General features: G+C 30.4%; 7 protein-coding genes across 10 annotated transcripts; 3 read left to right on the top strand and 4 right to left on the bottom strand.

The window, feature by feature from the left end:
- Window positions 1–88: 88 nt before the first annotated feature.
- LOC122634415 (sodium/hydrogen exchanger 8) lies at window positions 89–5,396 on the bottom strand. Of its 2 annotated transcripts, XM_043823352.1 has the most exons (6): window positions 5,043–5,396; window positions 3,954–4,955; window positions 3,711–3,880; window positions 3,223–3,591; window positions 2,820–3,151; window positions 89–1,727 (listed from the first exon to the last, which is right to left on the bottom strand). In XM_043823352.1, exons 1-6 carry the CDS (start codon window positions 5,278–5,280, stop codon window positions 1,697–1,699), a joined length of 2,142 nt encoding a protein of 713 aa, XP_043679287.1. In that variant the 5' UTR covers window positions 5,281–5,396; the 3' UTR covers window positions 89–1,696. The 2 variants fall into 2 exon arrangements, with proteins under 2 accessions (XP_043679287.1, XP_043679286.1); XM_043823351.1 differs by having other exon boundaries at window positions 3,954–5,396.
- Window positions 5,397–5,570: 174 nt separating this feature from the next.
- On the bottom strand, window positions 5,571–7,708 carry LOC122634422 (2-(3-amino-3-carboxypropyl)histidine synthase subunit 2). The gene is made up of 6 exons (XM_043823365.1): window positions 7,529–7,708; window positions 7,333–7,448; window positions 6,806–7,139; window positions 6,252–6,733; window positions 5,883–6,174; window positions 5,571–5,804 (listed from the first exon to the last, which is right to left on the bottom strand). The coding sequence occupies exons 2-6, from the start codon at window positions 7,435–7,437 to the stop codon at window positions 5,635–5,637; spliced, it is 1,383 nt and encodes a 460-aa protein (XP_043679300.1). The 5' UTR covers window positions 7,438–7,448; window positions 7,529–7,708; the 3' UTR covers window positions 5,571–5,634.
- An 83-nt stretch (window positions 7,709–7,791) lies between these two features.
- LOC122634429 (mitotic-spindle organizing protein 1-like) lies at window positions 7,792–8,645 on the top strand. The gene is made up of 2 exons (XM_043823376.1): window positions 7,792–7,935; window positions 8,103–8,645. Exon 2 carries the CDS (start codon window positions 8,125–8,127, stop codon window positions 8,368–8,370), a length of 246 nt encoding a protein of 81 aa, XP_043679311.1. The 5' UTR covers window positions 7,792–7,935; window positions 8,103–8,124; the 3' UTR covers window positions 8,371–8,645.
- Window positions 8,646–8,738: 93 nt separating this feature from the next.
- Window positions 8,739–10,160, bottom strand: LOC122634428 (LDLR chaperone boca). The gene is made up of 5 exons (XM_043823375.1): window positions 10,016–10,160; window positions 9,711–9,920; window positions 9,475–9,549; window positions 9,237–9,397; window positions 8,739–9,166 (listed from the first exon to the last, which is right to left on the bottom strand). Exons 2-5 carry the CDS (start codon window positions 9,861–9,863, stop codon window positions 8,974–8,976), a joined length of 582 nt encoding a protein of 193 aa, XP_043679310.1. The 5' UTR covers window positions 9,864–9,920; window positions 10,016–10,160; the 3' UTR covers window positions 8,739–8,973.
- LOC122634410 (tetratricopeptide repeat protein 21B-like) lies at window positions 9,994–15,482 on the top strand. 3 transcript variants are annotated; one of them, XM_043823326.1, is made up of 7 exons: window positions 9,994–10,102; window positions 10,890–13,167; window positions 13,248–13,564; window positions 13,638–13,972; window positions 14,059–14,266; window positions 14,363–14,676; window positions 14,732–15,482. In XM_043823326.1, exons 2-7 carry the CDS (start codon window positions 11,039–11,041, stop codon window positions 15,362–15,364), a joined length of 3,936 nt encoding a protein of 1,311 aa, XP_043679261.1. In that variant the 5' UTR covers window positions 9,994–10,102; window positions 10,890–11,038; the 3' UTR covers window positions 15,365–15,482. The 3 variants fall into 3 exon arrangements, with proteins under 3 accessions (XP_043679261.1, XP_043679262.1, XP_043679260.1); XM_043823327.1 differs by having other exon boundaries at window positions 9,996–10,102; window positions 10,893–13,167; XM_043823325.1 differs by lacking the exon at window positions 9,994–10,102 and having other exon boundaries at window positions 10,713–13,167.
- A 46-nt stretch (window positions 15,483–15,528) lies between these two features.
- LOC122634213 (malate dehydrogenase, cytoplasmic-like) lies at window positions 15,529–17,025 on the top strand. Its single transcript, XM_043822917.1, has 5 exons — window positions 15,529–15,915; window positions 16,034–16,179; window positions 16,240–16,392; window positions 16,475–16,636; window positions 16,729–17,025. The coding sequence occupies exons 1-5, from the start codon at window positions 15,654–15,656 to the stop codon at window positions 17,023–17,025; spliced, it is 1,020 nt and encodes a 339-aa protein (XP_043678852.1). The 5' UTR covers window positions 15,529–15,653.
- LOC122634417 (proton-associated sugar transporter A) lies at window positions 16,931–20,583 on the bottom strand. Its single transcript, XM_043823356.1, has 9 exons — window positions 20,086–20,583; window positions 19,718–19,980; window positions 19,282–19,536; window positions 18,953–19,203; window positions 18,787–18,891; window positions 18,432–18,722; window positions 18,105–18,235; window positions 17,855–18,029; window positions 16,931–17,759 (listed from the first exon to the last, which is right to left on the bottom strand). The coding sequence occupies exons 1-9, from the start codon at window positions 20,283–20,285 to the stop codon at window positions 17,529–17,531; spliced, it is 1,902 nt and encodes a 633-aa protein (XP_043679291.1). The 5' UTR covers window positions 20,286–20,583; the 3' UTR covers window positions 16,931–17,528.

The following is a 20,583-nucleotide window of genomic DNA, read 5'->3' as shown; positions in this document are numbered from 1 at the left end:
TATTTATTTTATATAAGCGAACTTTTTTCTTTATTTTATGAAATATTCAATCAATAAAATTATTTTTAATCATTAATAATATAAGATGTATCTCATATATATTTTTATTTCTCGTACGTTTTGCGTGTTACAAAGAAAGTTATAAGTTTTATTTATATTTATGTGCTAAATTATTTTTAATCGACAAGATGTTTTAAATATAAAGATTTATAAATTCCTTTAAAAAGACTGATAACGATATTAAAATATAAATATGCGAAGTGTGTACAAAATGAATTGAATGTGAAAACGATATAGTTTTATTACTACTCGACGTAGATAGTCATTAAAAATAATTACCCTATACCATTTGTGATTAAATCACAGTTCAACAAATTGTAAGATGACTTTATTATTATTTTATATTCATCCTAATACTGCGTGTATTTATTTTTACCGTCATCCATAAAATTTACTCTATGGAATGTTTTTCTTCTTTTTTTTAATTATTTATTCGATATTCATTTCATAAATCTCTAAAAAAATTGATAGGTATATGTTACCGATCTTAATATGATGTATGTAATATTTTCAATTATTTCTTATTTACCTAAATATTATTTTCGACAAGAAATATACAATATTTAAAATAAATTATGAACACTAATGTTCGTTACAAATGTAACACTCGTACTTATAATAAGTAAAATTATAATCGAGCATATAGATTATCATACATACTTCTGGAACGTTCTATGTTATAAAGAGGATAAATTGTTTCGTCATACAAGATATTAATAAACCTCAATAAAAGTAAAATACTTGACCAATATATTTGAGCACTATGCCAGCACATGCTATATACGTCATTCAAAATACAATTGGAAATAACATAAACAGAAATCTATTTATAATATAAATATAAATATTCTACTGTACGTACGTACTAATTATGCAATACTAACAGGATTTTTACGGACAACCCTTAATGATAATATTCTTCAAAACTATTTATCTAAACAAATTTTCATATTTTAAAAAAATATACATTTATAGACGCAATTTCGGCTTTACATTCTTATTATGATATCATGCTTTGTATTATTTATAAAATACAGTAACTTGTGATATAGAAATATTTATAAATTATAAAATTCATTAGAAAATTGTTACTTAACACTAAATTTATTTGTAAAACTGTACAGAAATAGATGTGCATAATATATAAGGCAGAATAGATAAGAATATCAGTTCGCGTTGTCTATGTGCAGATTGTTTAATATGTTTTACAAAGTTAAAATGTAGTAAGTGCAAATAATGAGAAAGAAAGAAATTGACTGAAATTTCTATTTACGTTTCACTTAATACTTTAACACGTACCATAATAGATCATAATAAAGTTATATAAGCATAAATTATAAAATGAATTATAATATGTTTATATAATATGCACACATTTTTCATATTAAAATTTTTCATATTAAAATTTAATATTGAGTTTAATTTTCATTTATAGAAACAAATTATAAGTAGTAGTATATTACATAGGACTAAGAAAAAAATCATATATCAAAATACTATGTAAAACTTATCCACAAAGTCATTTTTAGGTCAATTATTAAGTAGGATATGCCAGATTTTACATTTTAAAAGTTACTTGTACAATCGCATATCGCTGCATAATATAATATTATTTCTTTAAACAATTATATAAACTTCAATTTGAATCAGACCATTCTTCGTCATCTCTGCAAATTAATTACAATTTGGTTAATAATTTTCGAAAATTAATTAACGATGAAACACAACCCATCACCACCAAGAAGCGTTATTTACTGCAAACCAAAAATAGAAGAATTTGCTCCAAATTTATACCATATATCACCCAAGATTTACCGAGTAACGTAGGAACAATAATCATAAACACGTACATACAATAGGATAAAACAGAACTGTTACACTTTCCATATATAAAGATATTGTACTCATTAATACAATTTTAAACTTTCATGAAAATATTTAACCTACTGATTTAGAAGCATGGTATTAAGTTTTTATTATCTATTATAATATATTACATCTATTCAATTTAAAGATATAATAGAAAAACAAAATGGGATAGAATAGAATAAACAATTGAATTCAATTCCTTACCAGTTTACAATTTAATGAGTACAATTGGTTTATATATAGCCAACCTATTATTTCAGTAAAAATTTTTATACACAGATTATATATATGTATTTTTTACATATATATGCTTGTATAGATTAAAAAAAACAAACATTGAAAAGATAAGAAACAACAATAGAAAGAGATTGCTATCTTACTTTCATTATACATAATTTTTTTCTATATATCGAAGATAAATAAAGAGAATTCAAAAATAAAATCTAAGAAGATTGAAAAATAAATAAAGAAGATTCAACAATAGAATTCACTTATAAATAAGCGATATACAAACTAAAATACTAATATTATAATTAATAAAATGCTTTCTTCTTATTCTTATTCGTTACATTTGAGCTTAGTGCCGTTTAATCACACACACACACACACACACACACACACACACACACACACACACACACACACACAGAGAGAGAGAGAGAGAGAGAGAGAGAGAGAGAGAGAGAGAGAGAGAGAGAGAGAGAGAGAGAGAGAGAGACAGACAGACAGACAGAGACAGAGGGGGAGCATACATACGTACATACATCATACATACATACATACATACATTAATCCGGATATATATATGAATAGTTTATTTCAGCGAGAAGCACATTTCTTAGTACGCATCAGACACACCCAAAGAAATATATTAAATACTTAATATCGACCCATGACTAGAACGTCCTTTTTTTTCCTTCACCCATCTTTCGTTTCGAGATTCTTCAGAAACATTAATATTTAATTGTGCTGTTGATGCAGTTGTCGCATCATCATCTGATTCTAATGGACTAATTCTGATTGCTTGATACCATTGGTTTGTCAAATCTGTCATTTGTGATTTACAATCCTTCAGTTCTTGCTGTGTAAATCTTCGAGTAAAGAAAGGAATGAAAAATTTCAGATCCCATCTCGCGAAACCATGAATCCGCGATTGGAGAAAAGATACTTCCATTTCTTCTTCTGTCAGTTCTGACAAGTGTTCAGAATCAATTGTCTGACCCTATTAGATATAAAACGTAGAAGATATAAAGCAAATGAAATGTTTAGAATGTATATAACATTTTATCATACCCATTCTCTTGTTTTACTTAATGAAACTTCTTTATCTTTCTTTTTCCTTCTACTGTTCTTTTGTTTCTTTTCTGCTCGTAAAAATTTAAGTAATGGCATTGTAGAGCCACCAAATATTAACGTTGTGATTAAGACAATAATCAATGTAGTTGTAATAATCACATGACGAGTTTCATCGCTAAAATCCAAGTGAAGTGACAGTGCATATGATATAGCACCTCGAAGACCACTAAACCACATAATGAACATCATTTTTCTGGTAATTTGATGTTCTCGAAACCGGTTAACAAGAAGAGCTAATGGAAAAATATTTGCTGCTCTACCAATAAGACACAGTATAATAGACCATATGATTAAAGCAGGTTCCACCTGTAACAAATCAAATAATATGTTAATCTAAATAAAAGTTATGTCAATCAACTGTGGTTAAATATTTTCACAAATAAAACTACTCCAATATTATATAATACTTTGTATTATATACTTACTCTGTGTCTAAAACTAAAGAGAGCTAATCCTAAATAAGCAAAAACGCATGTTTCAGCTATAAAAGCTAAAGTTCTCATAGTTTGCTGCATTGTGATTTGAGTAACGGTTGATAAATTAAAATGAGTATAATGCGACATTACTATTCCATTAAATAATATTGCCATAATACCTAAAATAATATAAGACATTATAAAAGAAAATTGTAGTTTAATATTATTACAACCAATAAAAAAGATTTTTACCAGATAATTGTATGCCTTCTGCCAAGACATAAGGAGCATATGTAAAGACCAACATCATTCCAAATTCAAGAGACGGATTTTTTCTGAGATCTACATGCTTTAATAATAAAGCACTTATAAGCGCGAAAACAACTCCAATACCAGCAGAGGCAAAAAACATAAGACAAAATCTATTTATGCCGAGAATAATAGCTTCGCTCGTAGTAGTAGCATTATTGGATTCTAATACCGAGGTTGTTAAAACAATAGATATTGCATCATTTAAAATGGATTCTCCAAAAACTAACATATTTAAAATTGGATCGACTTCTAATGCATGAAATATTGCAACTGTAGCAACTGGATCTACGGCAGATATTAATGATCCAAATGCAAAACTTTCCACAAAACTGAGTCTATATGCAACCTGTGCTAAACCTAATAAATAAATTCCTGCACCAATAACAAATGCAGAAATGGCTGTACCAACAATTGCAAATACCAGAATGCTACCTATATTTTGAAAAAAATTTCCTTTGTGTAAGTTATATCCGGATTCAAATATTATTGGTGGTAGGAGTACAAGAAAAAAAGCAGTTGGAGAAAAAGCTTCTTCCTTTCTCCAATTTGCTATATTTTGATGGGACATAAGATTTATGATCATGCCAATAGCAGCACCTAAGAAGACAATAACTACAGACTCTGGTAGATATTGAAAATTTGTTTGAAGCATGAGATGTATTAATAAAATTCCTAATGCTAAAACGCAAAGAACAAAAAATATGGACATGGAACTATTATGTTCTTCTTCTGCAGAATCTTTGTCAGGAAGCACTGGTTCTGCAGGTGCAATCGTTGTTGTACTTGTATTTGTTGCATTAATAATATCTGGATTTTGAGAAGATTGATAATCCGTAATTATGCTTCCATTTTTTTCATTAATCGAGGTAGCTATTACTTCTGTGTTAATTTTTTCGGTCGTTACATTTTTAAGGATATTGTCATTTTGTTCCGTATTTACTCCTGAAGGTATAATTCGAGAATTTGAAGTTGTCATAGTGATATTAATGGTAGATAATTTATCAGAATTCTTAGGCCCATTTGTCTTACTTTCATCGTCAATAACCAAATTTGCACTTGTGATTGCAAATACCTGACTTGCATTTGTAATACTTTTTGAATTGCTAAGCACCGGCAAAGAGGTGTTTGGCAATGACAATTTTTTATTTTCAAGGTTAGTAATCTCCGTCGCAAAAGATATTTCACCACATATCATGCCAAATTGCAATATAACGAAAAGAACACACCATTTACTTTGCACTTTATATTGTGTTAAAAACAGATTCATATTTATACTTGTTTCTTTACATAATTAATTTCACGAACCAAGTATAAATCACGTTATCTTCTGAATTACACAACCTACTGACTTGCGTGGTTTCTGACAACTTTTACTGTATTCAATGTAGTATGAATGGTTGTATTTTAAGTCACATGACAACACCAAGTGTACCAAAATCCAATCAAATGATAGACGCCATGATACTATTTACGCGGCAACCATTTAAACTTGTTTTTATCTTAGATTATTTCATCCGTAATATAGTCAATTTCTACTTTATAAATAACTGCAAATAATTATTAATATTACAATCGATATTTATTCTCATATAAAATTACAATCATAAAGAATTTCTTATGTCTACATATCCTCTTTTTTTTCTGTACATAACTCATTGTTATAATGACTCGCTATACCCCTACGTCCAATCTGCGCAGGACATGGAGAATCTTTCCCTAATCTTTGCTCAACTCCTTTCCAAGATCGTTCTTGAAGAAATTGTGCTCCTGCATTGCCAATAGCAACAACACCTATTTTGATAAAATATTAGTTAATATAATATTTGATTGCTAATTTTAATATAAATAATGTAATAACAAAAACATTGCCTGGTGTTTTTAGAACTAAAGCATCCATTTTATTTATGCAAAGAATATCCTTGTCTGTATTTCTAACTTCCCCAGTAATCAATGATACATCTGTTTCCATGGATGTTTCAAAATCACAGTAATTTAAACCACCAGGCAGTATTTGCCTGAAATCCATACAATATTGTGTGGAAAATTTTCTTGAAGTATTAAAAGCTAAATCAACTTCAAAAGGCATTAATATGGGTCGTAAGAAATCTCGAGAATCAAATACCTCATTCTCTGAACATGCTATTATAACAAAGGCATCGACCTAAAATAAAACATTGAATATGATGTTTTATTATTAAGACTAAATTAACTAATGCATAAGTAAAATATTTTGCATACTTCTGGGAAATTAGCTAATTTCGTTGGATTTATTTTACCAACACACAAAGTATATGTCTTCTTATTCTTTTGCTTGAGAGTATTTTTAATCATCGATATACATTTTAGATAATCTTGAATTCCTAATGTAGCTACCACTATACCTACAACTTTAGCATCTTTAAGCTTTTCAACGAGAAATCGTCTTCTTTTCAACCAGGACGAATATAAAACATTAAATTCAATGACTTTGTTACTTTCAAAATAATACCATTTTTTTGCAGGAATACTCATTGCTAATGTAGAAAATGTTTTCTCATTTTCCCCCAAAAATATTGCTTCATAATCATTTATTTTAAAATCATTTTTTAAAATATATGTTCTACCTAGAATAATCTTTGTTGAAGCATCTTTGGAATCCGTAAACTCCACATTTGATTTACAATTTAATGTGGATAAAATTAAGTTTTTGAATATAGGTTTTAAATTATTATATATATATTCTGTAAATAATAAAATAATTCTTGAATTATAAGTATAATTTTTTTTTATTGAAATAAACTATAAATACTTACCAATCAGATGTGCATATGCCACGTCATAAAAAAGTATACATTTTTTTGTTGTATCTTGTAATGTTTTTTTAAACTGTTCTTGAAAACACGTTACGTCAATTTTTCTTTTTGGTAAAACATGAAAGACCGATATTTGATTTACAGGATTAAGACAAGCATGTCCAAAATGTATTATACCATCAGCATTAACATGTTGAGCTGTAATTACATCAACACAACAACTACCGCATGTAGTGTCTCCCAAAATATATACTTTTCTATTTATACATTTTTCTAAATGTAATGCAATGTTCACTGAATCTAACAAAAGGTCATCTGGGAATTGTAAACATACCTATAAACATATATCGTTTATTTTCTTTTCTTTCTTATATTGATATTGACAAAGGTTACAAAATTAACCATATATAATTATATAAGTAAAAAATATACAATATATTGATCATAATACGTTTTAAATCAGTGAGCCTATTCGCACTATTTTATTTCATACTAGAGATTAAACATAAAAAAGAAAAGATACAAACCTTTTCCAAATTATGAGTTTCAATCCACTTGACACATTTGTCTATTTCATAAGGATCCTCAGTTTTATCTGTTAATTGTGCATGCACACTCTTTACATCGCTCATCGTGATATTTTCTGATGAATGTTCATAATGAGATAAATATATATCATTTATTATGTAGAGAATAATAAATTGAAGATAAATTTATACTTACAACTACTGCTTCATCGCAACCTTACAGAGTTAACTTGTCACGCATTATATGAAATAAGATAAATCGAGAAGCATTAGCATAAATTTTCATAGAGATTTGAATGCATGAATCAAAGAAGTAATAAGATGATATCGATATAAAATCACAACAGCGATTGTAGTGGTTATTATCATGAACTATTTTTCACCGATTTATTATTTTCATTATCATTTAAAGTTTAAGCCAAAATATATTGATTTAATACTTTTATACAATTCTTAGATGGCGCTAAGATTTTATTCGTTGCAGAAATTTACCGATAGAGAACAGAAAAGCTAAACGTTCAAATGTTTTTAAATCACGAAGAACTGTATTTTTATTCATAAATGGGTTTATATTATTTGCACAAAACTGTCTAATACGGGAGAGTGAGTATTGGATAATGTTTCTTACCTTTTTAATTATATAGAAAATAAATTTTATTACCGTATACAAATAATGGAAGCGACTACTTTAAATTATGTATGATATATGATATGAATATAACCTCTTACTTTAATTAAATGTAAAAAATAAAATTGATTTTATTTTTCAGAAAGGAACAAAATCGAGCCAGCATGCCAGAACCTGTAAATCATCAGGTAAATGCGGCTCGTAAAACGTTCCAAACATTGTACCAAATTTCTAAACTACTTAATACAAACTTAGATCCAGCAACATTAAGTATTTGCATAAGGCTGTGCGAAAATGGGGTAAACCCTTATGCTCTTGCTACGGTAGTAAAAGAATTACAAAGAGAAGCAAAAGCTATGAATAATGCACAAACTGATCCTACAGTCAGTAAATCTAGTTTAAGTAAATAATTAATCTAATTTTGTTGTTATGAATCTTGTTGTAATTAATACAGAAAAATGCTCTCTATAAATAGATTTTCTATTCTTCGTTATTCTATATAATGAATGGTTTAAATATCACAATTAATTTCTTTTGCTTATAACAAATTTTAATTGTACAATTACCATGACATATATACTCTTCCAATTTTGTATAATACATTTATTTTCATGATCTTAATTTTGTAAATACAATCGAATAAAAATGGATTGTATATTCAATAAATAATTGATTTTCTAAAGTATTTTCCTTTCTCCATTACTTTTCCTTAAAACAGCTTTCTCGTATGTCTAAAATTGATTTGTTTAATTGACATGAAATTAAATATACTTTTAAGTTATCATTGATATATCCTTTTTATTCATTTTTTATATGACATTAGAGGACATTCCAACGAGATATAATTTTTTTAGAAAAGTAATTTGTTTCCTATCCTTCAAAAGAAATATATAAATATTATATTTAAGTTATAAAAATATATTTAAGTAATCAAAATAAGTTGTGTATTTTTATTAGAAAAAAAAAGAATATGCTTTTAAGTTAATTTATCTGAAATTATTTTTTTAAATATTTTATAATTCCGATTTGTTTGGTTTATGGTTTACTTTCTTGTCTTCTTTATTTTTTTTCTTATCTCTGTAGTACGTTTGTCCTTCAAGCATCACGTGAGACAACTCTGGTTGTTCTAATAAATAATTCTTAGCATCAACAGCTTGAGATCCTTCACGGAATAAGAAGACTGATCGCTTAGGATCAATTGGATATCTACAATAATTATGAAAATTATTAATATCTTGTAAATAAATTATTATATTTGTTTACAAATGAAAATTACCTCTCTGCTATGATATGGTTGTTTTGTAGACTACTTTGCCAAATACGCATTATAATTTCTGCTTGTTCTTGTGAAATATTTTCTATTACATCCACAAACATCATAACACCTTTACCTTTTTTTGTCATTTTGAGAATGTTATCAGGATTGGAGACATCTATCTAATAAATTATAAAATATCTAATATTCATTTTCAACAAAAGTGTTATATCATAAATAATATATATTAATCGGCTACCTGTGATAAATCTATTTTTGGACTTGGTCTAAGATGTTCGGGAAGTTCATCTGACGGCAAAGGTTCTTCATTTTCCTATAATATTGCAGTGATATATAAGATGATGTAATATATGTTTATTATATGTAATCAAAATTAAAAATGTATTTATTCCTGATTGATATAAAAAGAAAAGATAAAAAAAAAAAGAAAAAATTTTAATGTCGAACACTTCATATTATTAGTTGTTATCACACCTCCCATTGATCCAATAAATGTTCCAAATCTGCATCTGTCATATCTCTTATATCTTTATCACGCCATGATTTTTTTTTATTCTCAGTTGAATCATTTGCACTCGATATAGCCAAAATTGCTAATATACTGCAGAGAAAGACGTTCATCTCCATATTGAAATAATTCCTCAAAATTAAAATATCTTATTGTTTATGAGATTATATTATTTCCTAGAAATAAATATGAAAATATTGCTTAACTTTGATCAAAGAAGTAACTTTCATTAATTTTATCTTATTCATTTTAGAAACAATGATTCAATTACCGGATACGAAATGCTAAGTTAGCATTCCAACTAATTTCAGCCATTGTGTCTACTGTCATTGGTAAAGTAAAACGTTTCACTTAGAAGGTAAACGTAGTATTGTCATCTTATCATTTATTAGATTTAATTTAAAGTTTAAAATTAAAAAAGTCGAAAATATTATATTTATTTTTCATTAATATTTTATGTGAAATCCATAACTACGAGAGAAAATGTGAAAAATTTTATATGTGTTAGATATTCATGTTCCAAAATTATTTTATCAATGACTGTTTTTCTCATTTACCCGCGCTTATAAATTAAAATAAATTTTAATACAAAACTAATATATCTCGAATAAAATTATTAAGTATGTAGTTTATATAAATCATTTTACATAAATACATAATAGTTTCTTAAATACATCAAATATAACTAAGGATACATAATAACATGTAATATGTTTTTATTTATGGTTGCTAAGTAACTGCTTTGTATATTAAGGTAATACTTACATATATTAATTTTGATTGTTTTATAAATCATGCAACAAGTTTAAGTATATATTAATTAGATATATAGTAATTAATATTATATACCTGTGATTCATGAATCATATATATATATATATATATATATATATATATATATATATATATTAACCTTAGATTATATACACACACACACACACACACACACACACACACACACACAAGACATACATACAGTATTTTTATTTTAGCTTATGTCAAAGTACTTAGATTTCATAAAAAAGATAGATCGATTAATAATTTACATTCATATAGTAGTATTATATTCATATAGTATATTACAAACTATTGTATGATTTAATTGTAAATATAAATTTACAAAGGCTCTTTATTTTTATTTTTAGCAGGGATTATATTGCAAGATATATTTGAGATATAAAGATGTGCTTATATATGATAAAAGAATATAAGGGGGAAAAAAGGATATAAAGCTTTCCAAGAAGTTGTGTCCAAGCAAATTCATCGCATTAATTAAAAATTTTGAATCATTAAGATGGAAGAACAGGAATATATAACATGGATTGAATGGTTGTGCTATCAGTTTTATTATAATGGAATGCTTAATCATGTGAAACAAGCATGTGATGCTTATCCAACAAGTGATCATCTGAAATTGTTGCTTAGCCTTGCCTATTTACTAAATGGAAGGATACACGATGCCATTAAAGAAAGTAGCAGTTTAATGAATAACACAGAAGTTTCATTACCAGGATTGCTTATACAGAGTTTTGCATATAAAGTAAGCACAAATGTAGACAAATCGACGATAATGCAAATCGATATAAAAATCAGAGATGAACGAAGAAAAGCATCTGCCACTGCACTATCATTATCTGCTTTGATACTACTTTTGTACAAAAAGATTGATAAAGCTAAAGACTATGCTGATAGAGCATATAATGTTGATCCTGTTGATACAAATGTCCTATTGGCTAAAGGTTGGGTAGAATTGTACATACAAGAAGAAGATAATTATACAAAGATAGACTATTTTAACGCAGTTTTAAAAACACATAGTAAGCATTTTAATGCTCTCATGGGTACCGCAAGATATAAACAACATTGTGGAGACTATACAGGAGCAATATTGATATTAAATTCATTAATAGTGCATTATCCCAAATTAAGCTTTCCACTGGTAGAAAAATTATCTAATCAATTAGCTATGAAAGATTGGGAACAAGTACTTGAAACAGCTAATAGAATATTAACAATAGATCCTAATAATTTAGATGCAATAAAAGCTCATTGTGTTGTTGCTCTTTGCAAAGATGGAGAATACAATGAAAGTTTAAAGCATCTACAATTATTTTTAAGGAATTTAATTCTTGTAGAAGCAAAAAATGTTGATCTTTTGATCAAAAACATACAGTTATTTTCATGCATAGCATGTGGAAATGAAAATATATTAATGGAATTATGTAAAATAACTGAAAAAATGTTACAACAAAATTCTAATTGCGGAGAATTAATGGTTGAACTTGGTAATCTATATGTTTTATTGGGAAAAACAAAAGAAGCTGAATATTGGTATAGGAATAATATACGCATAGAGGAGTCATCATTTCCAGCTTTGATAGGTTTGGCACATTGTCAGTTATTAGATAATTCTGCAAATGCTCGAGTTTTAGCTAAACAACAAATTGATTTTTTAATGGAAATTCAATCGACTTCGGCGAATCCTAAATTATTGTTTATGTCATCAATACTTTGTGAAGATGATCAAAAAAAAGGACTTCAGTATTTAAACATGGCAGCTAAAGTTTTATTAAAGGATTGCGAATCCATCCTTTATGGATATAAATATTTGACAAATTTAAATCCTGATTTATGTATAGAAATTGGAAAACAACGTTTAACTTACTCTGTTCATGATACATCGTCCATGGATAAAGGAAGTTATGAGATTGAAAAAGAACCTCTTTTAGATTTATTAGAAAAACTTGCAGAAGCATGTCCTGGTTTAAGCAATGTATTATTAATATTAAGTAAAATCAAAATGCAAAGTGGAAAGCTAGAGGAAGCTCTAACAATTTTAAAAAATCTTTTGGACTCCATCGATTCTACCAATGCGCAGGGACATTTATTAATGGCACAGACTTTGGCATATCAAGGTCATTATCAATTAGCTTTACAAAGTTTGGAAATGGGTTTGAGTTACAATTTTAAAGTTAGAGATGATCCAATTTATCACATGGTCAATGGTATTATACAAAAAGAGAATGGAGATCTCGAAAATTGTATAAAAAGCTTTGAATTAGCTATGTTGTATGCAGGTTTGAAGCGAAATAAAAATATTGCAGAAGTTAAGCAAATTTCTATGCAAGATAAAGCAGTGTTGTATCTTGAATTAATCTCTGGATACAGTAAAATGAAACAATTTAGTGAAGCATTAGCATTGATGGAAGACGCAATAATAGAACTTCAAGGTACTGCAGAAGAAAGCAAAGCCACAATAGGATATGCAGATCTGTACTTGGAAATGGGAGAATTGGAAAAAGCAACAGAGCATTTAGCAAAAGTAAAGCCAGATGAGCCTTATTATGTACAAGCTCATACGAAATTGGCTCAAATACATTTAAAGTACAAAAGAGACAGGCAAGCCTTTGCAAAATGTTTCAGGTATGTTTTGATATTATTTTAATAATATTCTAGTTCATTGGGTAACTTTTTCTATACTCATACGTATTGATCTGTTTCAGAGAATTAGTAGAACACTGTCCTGGTCCTAAGACATACGGTATGCTTGGCGATGCATATATTTCTATACAAGAACCAGAAAGAGCTATCGAAGCCTATGAACAAGCTTTAAATCAAAATCCAAAAGACAAGGCGATAATAGCAAATAAAATGGGAAAGGCATTGATAAAAACTCATCAATATATTAAGGCTATTAGTTATTATAAGGATATGATAAAACAAGCAGAATGTAAAGATTTGAAATTGGATCTTGCAAGATTGTTTATTAAAATGAAACAATACGATAAGGCTGAAGCTACTTTGGTAGAGGAATTGAGAATTAAGTATATTTTGTATTAATTTTAATAACGAAACAAAAATATTAATTATTTTAAAGATTTTTTTTTTCTTAGATGCTCGATTTGAATCCGATTTGGACAGTTTAGAAAGTCGAGGACAACAATTACTCTTACTTGCAAAAGTCCGTGAGAAAGCTGGTAATATACAAGCAGCACTTTCTGTACTAAAAGAAGCTAAAGAAAGTCAAATGAGGTATATACAACGTCTTACCATGGCTTCGAGTGCAATGGAACAAAAACATGTAGTAGCAGACATATGTGTGGCTATGGCAGATCATGCATCTTCTATAAGAGATTACGATCAAGCGGTATTACACTATAAAGAAGCTTTGAGTTATAAAGCAGCTGATATTAAAGCATTGCTATCATTAGCAAAGTTATACATGCAGGTGATCATTTCTTAATAATTGTGTAGATATGTATTGAATTTGCTGAGAAATGTTAATTTGAGAGTAAAGAGTATTATAATTTTTAGATAAATAACTTGGACAGGTGTGCTCAAACATGTACTACTCTTTTAAAGGCTGATCCGAATAACGAGGCTGCATCTGTTATGATGGCTGATCTCGCATTTAGAAAAGTTGATTTTGAAACTGCAGCATTTCATTTTCGCCAGTTATTATTACAAAAACCGACGTATTGGACGGCATTAGCTAGATTGATAGAAGTTTCCCGCAGGACAGGTTATATCATTTTTCATTAATTATTTAATTATTTAATTGAATTTTTAATTGATTGACAATTATTTAATTGAATGATATCTTTATAAATGCTTTCAGGAAATATGGATAATTTAGATGAATGGCTCAGTCAAGCGCAAACGGCAATGGGATCTGGCAATATGGAGGCTGGTTTATACTATTGCACTGGTTTATTAGACTGGCGAATGGGAAGATTAAATTCGGCTCTTAGAAATTTCAATTATGCAAGACGCGATCCTGAATGGGGTCAACAAGCTATTTATAATATGATTGAAATTTGTTTGGATCCTGATGACGATTCTTCATTGTCCAATGAAGCTTTCAATGACGAAGATATGGAATACCAAGATTCAAGGACAATGGCCCTGAAAACTGCTTATCGTTTATTACAGGTATTATTGCAATTATTGAAATGGAAATGTATATCTTTAAAATTCGTTTTATTAGGAATTAAATCCGAGAGGTAGTCAACATGAGATGTTGACTCATCGGCTTCTGGGTAACTTCTTTCTTCTCGCTACGAAACAAAAATCAAACATCGAAAAAGCTTTACAGGATTGCACAAATTTAGCTAGTCAAGAAGCACTTAGAGATCACGTTGGACCAGCCTTAGGCATGGCAGCAGCACACATTTTATTAAAACAAACTCCCCGCGCCCGAAATCATCTTAAGCGTGTTAGCAAAAACGTTTGGACTTTCGAGGATGCGGAGTACTTGGAACGATGTTGGTTACTCTTGGCAGATATTTATGTTCAATCGAGCAAATATGATCTAGCGAATGAGCTACTTAAACGCGTTTTGCAACATAATGCAACATGCGTGAGAGCTCACGAATTGTCCGGTTATATCGCTGAAAAAGATCAGAATTACCGGGAAGCTTCCGTGCGATACGCGCAAGCATGGAAATTCGGTGGTAAATCTAAATTATCAATTGGCTACAAATTAGCCTATTGCTCTTTGAAGGGAAAATCTTATGCGGATGCCATAGAAGCTTGCAACGAAGTATTGAGACAAAATCCTGACTATCCTCGCATTAGAAAAGATGTTTTGGAAAAAGCTATTAATAATCTTCGCACTTAATCGCTTAAGGACAAAAAGAATGGTTTAGTAAATGATATATTTAAGAATACCAAATAAACATCACTTGTTCTACAAACAAATGAAATTATGACGAAAAAATAAAGAATATTTATTCACAGTTTTATGTTTTTCTTTTTTATCTCGAAGGATTCAAGCACTTTGATAGGCCTAAAAAATGTTATAGTAACGTCAGAGGTATCTCGTCGCTATTATTTGTTTTTGTCAAACGTAATGTACAAAGCACAGATGTTCAAATCGCTTCAGACAGAAGAAGACAAAAAGAAGTGTCATGGATTTCTTAGCCAACGGCGTGGACGACGATGAAAATATTGTCTTCGGTGATTCATCCGATGATCGCAATGTCTTACGAATCGTGGTTACCGAAGCGAGCACAGAAATCGCTCACGCTCTCATGTATCGCATTCTTTCTAATAACGTATTTGAAGATGATCAACTCATTTATTTAGTTGTTTACGAAACCTTCGAAAAAGCGTTATTTTTAGAAAGCATTGTAATAGAACTTACGGAATCCAGTCCGACTCAGCTCTATGGTAATCAGCCTTTTGAGAAATTTTTACTGCGTGAGATATATTTTTTCAAAACATTTTCTTCTGTATATATATATATATATATATATATATATATATATATATATATATATATATATAGGGATTATTTATACGCATGAACCGTCGATCGCTTTTAAAGATGCGGATATTGTGTTTTGTATTGGATTAGCAAGAGGATATGAATTTGTGGACGAAGAGTATGAAGATCTATTTTTCGAGGAGTGTGCCTTAATTGCAAAATTTCATGTATCGATAAATTTTGTTTTAAGTCTGTGTAATTGTATTTGACGATGACTTTTATTTTAGGGTGAAACCTTAGAAAGATATGCAAAGAGAGACGTAAAAGTAATCGTTCTCGGAAACATGACGGCTACCATTATTTCGCATTATGCGAAATCTATTCCTAGAAAGAACTTTACAACCTTATCCAAGTTTAACATGAAAATGTGCGCGGCTCATGTTAGCTTTCCTTTCCTATTTTGTAACCAATAATGTGTAATTCTTTTTCGATATCGCAACAAATATTTCATTGCATTTGTAGATAGCAACGCGAGTTGGCTGTCGTGCCGATCAAATTAAAAATATTATCTTATGGGGTACCGATAATAAAAGTACGTTTCCTGATTGCAGATACATATCTTTTGCAAAAGATGTGATTATTAATGACTGTTTACGTGCATGGTTAAAAGTCGATTTACCACGGGTATGTTTAAATTATACGTTAATTGATAATTTACCATCAGAATACATATAAATGTTAGGAAATATTTGACACGTAAACTATTTCTTAACCAGATACTGCAAGATGTATTAAATAGATCTTTGTATAGCAGATCGCTTGCATACGCACTTGCAGAACATTGCAAAGTATTATGGTATGGGACAGAACAAGGTGAATGGACTTGTATGGGTGTATACTCCGACAGTTCGTACGGTGTTCACGAAGGAATATTTTTTTCCTATCCAGTATTTTGCAATAACAAAGAATACGAGATCGTTCAAGTACCAGACATTTTTATTACCTATATATTTCAGAGAAATTTCGGTATTATCTTATTTATAATTTTCGCTTTATATACAAGGGTTTACTAGATAATAATTCATACGTCCAACGACAAATAGAGAAAATAAGCGAAGTCCTATTGTTGAAGATTCGTGCTGCGTTTCGAATTTGCAATTCGAAGTAAAACATCGATTTACGAAGATATATCCTGTTTATTCATTCCTACGAACTTGCATACAAATGCAGGAACACTTCGAAGTTCATTTTACCTTCTTCTCTTATACTATTATTCGATTAACAATCCTATAGCATCTATAGCATGTTTTCTATATGATTAATTCAACTGATATCTCGAAATACTTTCAATTTCCAAAACCGGCTGAAAATCGTTTGTGCTATGGCGGTATACATACGACAAATGTAAATTCTCCGACATTATATGAATATGTTCACGCGCACGAAACATTTCTGATCGTGAAATATGTCGGCAAATTACAATATACTTACTTTCAGCTAAATGCTCGTCTATTTGTTGGTCCTTTGGATTTGGTGCCTCGTGCACCGACTGCATCTTTTTTGTTTGATTTTATTTTTAAAGATCCAGGTACATTATTTGAGTGGCTGAAATAGCTCCACAGGCTGCCAAAGTGCTTGCTACGCAAACTACCGCCGTTGTTGTTCCAGACATGCTAACGATAGTTCCAAGACAACAAGAAAGAAAAAACTGTGCTAAGAAGACCATTGAAGAAACGATGGCGACATCAGTACCAAGACCACGAACGCCGCCACTTTGAATAGCTTCTCCTTCGACTGTAACTTCGAACTACAAAGGAGATGTTAGAACATTTATATGTTCTTTTCTTTTCTCTTCTCTTCTTTTCTTTTCTTTTTCTTCATTAAAAAGTATACCGTACTCACCGTTGATGAAGCATGATAATGAGCAACTAACAAATAAGGCATGGTAAATAAAGTGGAGTACATAACACCAGCTGTCCAAGAGAATATTATTACACCAGCAGGATGTTTTACGATAGCCATCAACATCATTCCAGTACTGTAAAATAACAGGCCACAAATGTACACTTTGCGAGCTCTGCAAAAGAATTGCAACGAATTAACATTGCCGATTGTTCCCAGTTTTGTGCGGAGCTGGAATTGTTTCACTAACTTGTAATGTTTTATTAGCTTTTCGATGATCAACGAGTAACACGAACAGGATAAAGAATACATGGACATTCCCCAACATCCAAAACGAACACCACTTTCATATAATTCTCGTTCTTTGGTGCCATCAGGAGCCTACAAATAAATCATCGATTTAACGGTTGTGAATATTTTATAAAATATATTAACAAATTCATTTCTTAACACGTATAGTTTACTTCCAGATGTTACGGAATCACTATAATCGTCTAATTTTTCGATTTTGCATTTTTCTTAATCGTACGCGAATCTAGCAGATAATAAATTAGCGATCAATAATGAAATTCTTAACCTGAGGATTACCGCCGTAAACAGCCTCGCCAACAAAGTCAGTGAAATAGAGAGAGTAGCATACGTGTGCCATCCAGCAGAAGAGGTTGGTCAAACAAACCATTCGAAGACTATGAGGCATATAAACGATAGACAGAAGATATTCTCTCAAGGTAACTTTCGGATCGTGTTCTACGTCAGTCATTTCATATTTCGTTTGATTCGTATCTTGAATGGGTATATCGGGTATCATTGGCACTTCGCCTGATCTTTTGGTGGATTCTTGCACCGGAAGCGGCTTTAACACGAATTCCTGCAAAATATGCGAGAGTAAAATTACTTCAAAAGAAGGAGATGCCTCACAAAGAACTACTCACATCGTTTTTCGCCATATTGGTATCTTGCTCGTTATCAACTGCTCCGTACGAAGTACATTCTTCGCCAGTTATTTTATCGTACTCGTTTCCTTTGTATTCTTCGGTCTAGAAAATGTTTAAAAAATTGTTTGGATTGAGTGCGAAATTGAACAAATATTCAGGATACCTTTTCTTCTTGAATTTGCTGATATTGGTCCCTTTCAAGTAGTTCCAAAGGAATCTCTTTGAAGCTCGTAATGGTAAAAGCCACGCATATTATGAAAATGATAGTGATTAATGTAAAAGTAGCATGAAGGTGTCCTCCCAACATAATGCCAATCGCCGTAGCATCCCAATTGATACCACCTAATCCGTATCCCATGAAACCACCAAGTCCTGCCATTATGGTGAATGTACTTAATCCTCTGGCATGATCCTCTATTCATTCATATACATTTTAATAGTTGACAATGGCAAATGTAAGTGTTACTAATGAATTGAATCTTATTATTTTACCAGGGATAGTAACATCAAGAAGATAAGCTCTGGCTGGACTTTGACAAGCATCGGCATCGAAATCAAGGAGAACCGTACCCAAGATCGTGAAAAATATACCCCAGGAATGTGAAGATGGTTTCAAAATCGATGCGTCATCATCCTTTGATGATTTTGTCGTTGTTCGATGACCTATTGGTATCGTATGATTGCTCCACGATGAAACGTCACCGAATGCATAACCCATGTCCTCGCCATTTGGCACCAAAATTAATCCTGACGTGTGAATCGAATGATTCAAAAGAAGAAAATCGTTTAAGAAACTTTGATTTATCACAAATATGTTACCAAGATATAAGCCTCTCGGAAGTTAAACCGACTTTATTCGACTATTTGTAAATTTCATTACACGATCGGTTTGACTTTCGAGAAGATCATATATAAGTTGATCATTCACCTATCAGAACTCCGATCGCTAACAAAAGAATGAACGGTCGTCTTCTACCATATTTTAGTCTGCAACGATCACTAATGCTACCCAAGATTGGTGTAACGAAGAAACCGACGAGAGGACTCAGAGCCCAAACCAACGTCATGTGCTGATGATCCACACCGATTTTCAATAGAGTAGGCGAAACGAAAGCCGTCTCGGCGGCATAGGAAAATTCGATTCCCATGACAGCTGCGGAAACCCGTACCAATTCGCGGCGTGTTTTCTTTCTATACATTTTTTTACAAATATTATATTTTCATTTTCTCTTTATTTTACTCTTTTTTTTTTTTTTCTTTATCGTATAATCAACGATACACGATACACATAAATACCTGTAAATATGAGCATAATCATCCAAGGTCCTTTCCAATTTAGGAGGACCACGAAGATGATTCAAGACACCCGGTAGGCCTTGATCGAGAGGTACACCGTTTTTCCATTCTTTGAAGAGGTCCCATTTTTCCTTTACTTTATCGCGAACGTCGTGAACTCTACCAGCGAAACCTTCGTACTCGTGCAATTTATCCACCATGGTTCACTATTCAAGCTCGATGACCACTTTTGATAATTTCAATTGTAAGTTCGTGCTTTCATTATCATGAAGGATGGAAAAACGAGCAACTCTGTTCAAATATGCTCGTCGATATCGGATTTGTTTAATTGCGGATTACTCGATCCTTTACTCTACTTGCTCATACACGCTGCTAGAATTTAATCTTCAGACGTCACGAAAGCTTTCTCTTTCGCTTCTTTCCTCTCGCACGTACAAAACTTGCGTAACACACTGTCGAGAAGCGCCGCTCAACTGACATCACTGTAAACTTGCTACC

Source organism: Vespula pensylvanica, chromosome 14, assembly GCF_014466175.1.
Source record: "Vespula pensylvanica isolate Volc-1 chromosome 14, ASM1446617v1, whole genome shotgun sequence".
NCBI lineage: Eukaryota > Metazoa > Arthropoda > Insecta > Hymenoptera > Vespidae > Vespula > Vespula pensylvanica.
Note: the sequence above shows the minus strand (reverse complement) of the source record. Positions and strands in the feature narration are given on the sequence as shown.